This window comes from Atta cephalotes (genome assembly GCF_000143395.1).
Source record: "Atta cephalotes unplaced genomic scaffold scaffold00022, whole genome shotgun sequence".
Taxonomy (NCBI): domain Eukaryota; kingdom Metazoa; phylum Arthropoda; class Insecta; order Hymenoptera; family Formicidae; genus Atta; species Atta cephalotes.
In genome coordinates, this window is record NW_012130086.1 from 281,309 (window position 1) to 288,656 (window position 7,348).

Consider the following 7,348-nt stretch of genomic DNA (forward strand, 5'->3'; position numbering starts at 1 on the left):
CAATACTTTCCCATATCCATATGCGTTTTTAAAAATTTATTTTATGAAATTGAAAAATATCTATTGTTCTGTTTAAAATTAAATGTAATGACCTCTCTAATTGCATTACTACAATTACATATGATTGCATTCGCTAACCTCAATAAAATAAATTATTATTATTTAAATTTAATATTTTCAGAGTGCAGTATATTGAGCATATAATTACACATTCCATGTTTACAAAAAATTTATATGTGGAAAATGACAATTTAACGGATACATTGATGATGAAGAATTCGAAGATTCTAGTAATGAATTAGTCAAAGGAACGAAGAGAAATAAAATTTCCAAGCCGAAACCATGCAGCAAATGTGACTTTATGGCGAAGACAAAATTGGCACTTTGGTTGCATTTACGTCAGCACTTCATACAGGAAGAATGTTCCAGTTTCGTCTGCAACTCGTGTCCATTCGCCACCACGCTCAAGCATCGCATGACATTCCATTGGTTTAGTGCTCATGATGATTTTAAAGCATACATGTGCTCAGAATGTTCATATGCATGCGTGAATAAATCGATGTTAACTAGTCACATGAAAACGCACTCGGAAGTGTACCAGTATAATTGCGGCAACTGCTTCTACAAGACTAAATTCTGCAATGCAATGAAAAGACACCTAAAATATAGGAAGCATCAACCAGGCTTGGTATTGAACCAGACGGTACGCCGAATCCATCTAAATTTTTTCTCACTTATTGTTATTGTGGGATATTCTAGCTTTACCGCTTTACGCTTACGTTTTGGAAAGTAACCGGTGATCAACTGTGACTGATTTTTTTGTCATTATGGACATACTAAGGTGGCTGATCCGTATTTGAATCCGACAAGACTGTGATCGTAGTTGATGAAATAGGAATTAATAAAGCCGAAGCAGACGGAGTTGAAATCGATGAGATCGGGTGAGTCATTCTTAAATTTGTCGGTATATCTTTGATGACTTCTTCAATTCTTTCTTTTTTTCTACAAATGTCTTTCGTCTGAATCCACGTTTATTACCGTAAACGTCGATAGTAGCAAATGGATTCGGCGTATCGTCTGGATTCAATACCAAGCCTGTTGATGCTTACTATCTTTTAGATGTTTTTTGCTTTACACAACATGCGTAATTGTACGTAATAAAAAAAAGTGTAGTCATAAAACTATTAAACTAGTGTGTTATTAGACAGAATTGTGAAAATATACTTGAATATTTTTTTTTGAATAGTTTTCTGTTCTGTTTTTGATTCGCTTTCTGAATCCAATTCCTTGTTCATTAAAAATGGGAAAAATATTCAATTTTAAAATGGCATTATTTCTGATATTATTAATTCTTCGGTATATACGTATTAGGTGTACAACTTTGCTTCCGCCGTTTTTTTCCGAAATTCGAGGTTTTATTGTAAAAAACTGGTTATACATTTATGATTCAAAGTATTGTATCTATCGCTGGCCACTACTTTCTCCCATCTTTCGGGTAGCGTACGACTCCCGCATCGAAAAAACTGGTCATCTTTTAAGGTTTAAGGCTATCCACGAATCGATCCAATTTTTTACTTCTTCATAAGACCGGAAGTGCTGGTCAGCCAGGCCGTGCCATTGATCGAAACAAGTGATAGTCAGAGGGAGCAACGTCTGGAGAATACGGCGGGTGAGGTAGAACTTCCCATTTCAATGTTTCCAAGTATGTCTTGACCACTTTCGCAACATGGGGTCGAGCATTGTCATGCTGCAAAATCACTTTATCGTGTTTCTCGTTGTATTGCGGCCGTTTGTTTTTCAATGCTCGGCTCAAACGCATCAATTGCGTTCGATACCGATCGCCTGTGATTGTTTCAGTCGGTTTAACAGTTCATACACTACGCCGAGCTGGTTCCACCAAATACAGAGCATGACCTTGGATGTCAAAATCACCGTTCTTGAAGCGTTGAAACCACTCACGACACATTCTTTCACTAATAGCGGCCTCACCATAAGTATTTGAGAGCATTCGATGAGCCTCAGCCGCAGATTTCTTCATATTGAAGCAAAAAATTAAAACCTCCCGCAAATGACGAGAATTTGGCTCGTAAACTGACATTTTCAATCGAGAATAACTTTATGATGCAGACACAAATCGACTAACGTTTCTATGGGGTTATGTTGACAGATGCCCAAGTTTGTTGTATGACGTCTATGATCAACTTATTTCGACCACCACTTACCGTTAAAGCCATCTATAGGAAAACGGCGGAAGCAAAGTTGTACATCTAATATATAATTATTTAAAAAATTAATGTATTTTATATACAATTATATATAATTATATATAAAATATGTAATATGTTATATACATAACATTTTTTCCCTAGCACGTGAGTGTTAAATAAAATAGAGTTTATAAAGCACGAGTCTGTCGCCGTTGTGTTTATAAAAAAGATTTTTATATGACACGTTCTTTTTTTAATTTTTATAAAAAAAAAAGTGGACAGAGTGATTAGAGTTATGTTATTTACCTTTTAGTTTCAGGTAAAAAGAAGGGATGAATAAAATGCAGCCAACATTTTTCTCTAATCCAAACTGCCATAAGAAGCGACCAGTTCGAATATGTAAATTCATTTTAAAATACGTTATAAGTTTATCAGATGATACATTGTGCAACAACATAACTAAGGGAAATAGTTTAATGGAATTGGTAGCTGTCGTCATTTTTTTTCTTGGCTTCTTAATTAAAAAAGGATAAAAATTTAGTGTCTAGTCCTTGTTTGTGAATAGTTTTCTTCTCCATAAAATATGATTCAAAATGATATAATAGATATTTTGAAAAAAAGAATTTCATTTTAACATCAAAATTTATGAGAATTTACATATATTGTGGCTTACTGGAAGATAGTAATTTGCACTTAAATGAGAACAAAAAGATATAAATGAAGATATAAATAAAAAAGAAGGAAAAATTAATTAACTAAGATATTTTTTTCGATATGCGTTTTACATTTCATGTATACCATCATTTGTCAATTTTTACTTTTTTATTTATTTTATTTATACAACGCCCGCATATTGCATTTGTGTATTGTAGTACTCTCATTTTAGAAAAAGCTTCCGTTTTAAAATATCACGTTTTAATAGGAGTTTTTGTCTTCTTTCAGTATTAGGGAAATGATGCGAGTTGTCTATATTAGAAAGAAAACACATTGCGTTAGCCAAAAAAAGAATCTTTGAATAATAGCGCGAAACATAAACTGTGATTCTTTCGAAATTGATATAAATTAATTGAGAGTGAATTATAAAATTTGTGTATTGATGATTAAAATTATTACTTTAATTTTCAATATGCCTGTTGATTATAAATTAACCTTCCTTCGGCGAACGCAGAATCTCGCAAGACTCATGAGTTAGAATTGCTTTTTTTAACAATAAAGAATTAATAAATGAATATTTGGTTTTATGATAAATATATATTTTTACTTCACCTTCTACATATTTAAATTAATTTACAACGAATTATAATAAAAAAACTGTACTTCAAACGTTTTAAAATAATATCATTTTTGGATCACATTTGACTCTATATTCACCATGCGTGCGAATATCCGTTCGCTGCGTCCGAGTCAAAAGTTACCTATTTTATATACTCTTCCAAATTTTCTTACTCAAAATAATTTACACATTACATAATAAAATATTTAATTTTGATTACTACATTTCTACCACTTTTTTGTCTTTGCAGAATGTTTAAAAAACTTATAGCTTTAATTTTAATAATAGATTTTTTAAAAAACTTGAAATTTCGTAAAACATTACTGTAATTGTACAAATTTTATTGAAAATTATATATATTAACATTTTATAAGTAAATTAATGTTAAATAAAAAACATTTATCTTAATTGCAATTATATAATTATTTTAATATTTGTTAAAATATAATTTGATATTTTATAAAAAAGAAACGTAATTTATATTTATTGAATAATATTAAAAAAAATTTTAAATAATGCATTATTTGTTAATATTTATCTTTTATTTATTTTACTTGCCACCACCCTGCAAGTTTGATTAATAAGACTTTCTAATTTCTTAATTTGAAATGGCCAAGAAAAAATCGTACGATAAAATACCATTCTATAATTTATGGGAGAAATTAGCGAGCATATAACAGTAGTGATTAACGGATTCATAACCCTTAAATCACGGAAGAATCTTTTGTTAAAAGAAATTCTACGTTATAGTAGGAAGCGAGGGTGTGGAATAGGAGGTGGGGATTTGCTTGTTAAATTGTACGGTATTTCTACTATTGGACAGATGGATCCGGAAGAGAGGGTAACTGCTCTAGGACAGGACCTAACGTTGGGACTTATAAGTAGTGTTGTTTCAGTTCGATTCGGTACCGTATAATCGAGATATTCCGAGTCTTCTCATGTATTTTGATATATGCTGAGATTTTTGCTTCCGGAAAGCGATTCGGATTGTCTAAACTATCAGTTTGGATTGTCAAATTTCTACTCGCGATTATTTGATGTACGTATTAATGCGAATCTACGTCGCGAAGTCGACAGGTATTTATCCATTCGACTTTTTGCACCCTTAAAAAATTATAATTTCAGATCTATTGAGATATTATCTCGTCTTGTTATGAACATTATATTAATAAAAAAAAACGTAACATTCAAGTAAAGAAAATCTATGAGTCGAGCTAGCTTGTTTCTTCAAAATATGTTGATAACATTACGTAGTATACGTTGATGACATAGTAGTTTATCATAGCTTTAATAGCATTATAAAAAATAGAAATATTTATTAAAAGTATTTAGTGAAATATATTAGTATCAAATCTTTATTTGAAGGCGAGTTGAGGAATAAATGGCATTTTAAAGCATCTTGAGGACGATGAATTTAACATGTAACACAAGGTACAACAGCAATATTATTCTATTTTGATTAAATTCTTTATAGAGAGAAATTTAAATTCTTTGCAGATAAAATTCTTTGTAGATTAAATTTTTTATAGATTAAATTATATATAGATTAATTGTTTTTTATAGAGAATACAAGTACAGAGTTAAAGTTTCTTCACAATTAATCAGAGATTAGTTTCTGTTTAATTAGCATTTGATAGAAAACTTGGTTGCGATATAATACTCTTTTTTCTCTTACTTTTTACTTTTTAATTATTTGTTTTATTTTTTTTACTTACACAAGAATAAATAATGGTGTGGTAAATTTCTTTATAGCGCGGTAGATATTTTTCGTGCAAAAAATATATAAAAAATTCTTATTATTCAGAAAAAATATGTCATTATAATATATTGATCTTACTTATATCTACATTGATATTCAAAAGATACAACGTATTGTTTGTACCTTTTTATCTTCTTCTCAATATACTATGTTATTATAAAAAATAAATATGATTTATTTTTTAAAACTTTTAGCAACTTATGAAGCTGTTATCTTATTTATTTTTATATAAATAAGATTGTTTAATTGCACTGAGAAAAATTTTATTTATTATCATTAACTTAATCATTTTTCAGTCACATTACATTTTAATATTAAAAGAAATCCATTATTTTTCCATTCAATTTCATGCAAAAATAATGGATTTCTTGTTACTATACCTAATATTTAACTTATCAGCGATTTTTCTTCACCACGCTGTCACGTTGTCTCTATTTTATTCTGTATTATTTGTCGATTGAAATTTCGAGTGTTATATTCATCGTTGCTTTGCCGTTTTCTATTTATTATTATGATCTTGACGTACGTCTCGCTCGGAATTTCGAAATACCAATGTCGTTTTGACCTTTAGAGAATAATGCTATTTGTTCAGATTTCAGAATTTCAAAGCAGGAAAACGTTATTGTTAAATGTTAAATCGAGAAAAATATTCAATTGCATATTGGCCTTAAGTTATTGGTCTTAAATTCGAAGCAATTGCACTTGCTCTCCAAGAAAAAGTGCTCTCAGAGAAGAGAGTACTCCTTCTTTTTATTTTATACAATCAGAAAAACGCATTTCTTAACAAATAATATTTATCAAATAAATAAGATATTTTTTATTACAGAATTAAAATATGAACTTTTTTTATACGATCTGACTACGATCTCTCATTATTGTAAGAATTGTGAAAATTGTTATTATATAATATACTTATATTTACATTTGAGCAATAATTATAAATAAACAAGCAAATTAATTAAAAAACAATACTCTGCAAAAATCATTATAAAAAAATGAATCTCATTCCTATTTTGCATGTGTCACATTCCTTACTATGGCTCATATTCTTTTATTGGATTTGAATTCTAATGAAAAAAACATTCAGAAAAATATAATTATGCTTATTTTTTTCACATTAAAAGAAAAAAGTTACTTTTATATTCAATTGTGTTGCCATTATCCATATCAAATCGCTCAGTTTTTGCACACTTTCCTTAAGAAAAAGTATATAGCGATTCTAATTTTTATCGCGTAGAAAGGGGAACAATTTTAAAGAGACGTCAAGTTTAATTTATGATTGCAGTCACAAGTATAAGTACCGGACCTAGTTTAAATGATAAATCAGTAGAGCGTCGTTTTTAAAAGAATCCTACTCTAGATTTCCTGCTCCAGTTAAATAATGTAAATAAATAAACCCTAAAGTAAAGTGTGAATCGCTTCTCGTCGGAAGGGATACACATAAATCGTTTTTTTTTGTTTGGTTTAAGAATACGAAATTTTCGTAAAATAGAAAGCGAAAATAATTTGTAAAAAATTGATATCAATGAAAATTTGAAATAGAGAAGCACTACTCCAAAGTTCGCTGCTATTTCTCTATAACTATTTAAAGTATTAGGTGTAGTAAAAAGAAATTCATTATTTTTGCAATATTGAATGGAAAAATAATGGATTTTTTTTCACTATACCTAATATTAACAACAATTTATGTACAATTTAAACTACAATTTACATTTATATTTATATTTTCACATTTGGAGAAAGATAAATAAATCGAATAAAATTAATACAATGTGTAAATTTTGAACAAATCAAGCAAAAATAAAATTCTTATTATTATTTTTTGAAATTTGAAAACATTTAATTAAATATTTAATTAAATATTTTCCATACTTTTGTTTTAAATATTAATATTATATTAATGTTTTATTATTATTTTTATATCTTCTTATTTAAAATTTTTTTTTAGATTTAATTATTACGAATTTTAGATTTAATTATTTATAAGTTAAAAATTATGTACTATTGATTACATATTGTTCTGTATATAAAGTAATAAAATAGTAATTTTTTATGAATAAATATTTTTTAATAAAATCTTATTTGATTATTTGAGGTTTTAAAATTAAG

The 7,348-nt window shown here is 28.3% G+C and overlaps 1 protein-coding gene across 1 annotated transcript in view; it reads left to right on the top strand.

The window, feature by feature from the left end:
- Positions 1 to 361: 361 nt before the first annotated feature.
- Positions 362 to 7,348, top strand: part of LOC105619670 (protein hunchback-like) — a 9,808-nt gene continuing 2,821 nt past the window's right edge. Inside the window, exons 1-2 of the mRNA XM_012201188.1 lie at positions 362 to 703; positions 871 to 941. Of these exons, the coding sequence (XP_012056578.1) occupies positions 362 to 703; positions 871 to 941 (413 nt within the window). The remainder of the gene's footprint in view (positions 704 to 870; positions 942 to 7,348) is intronic.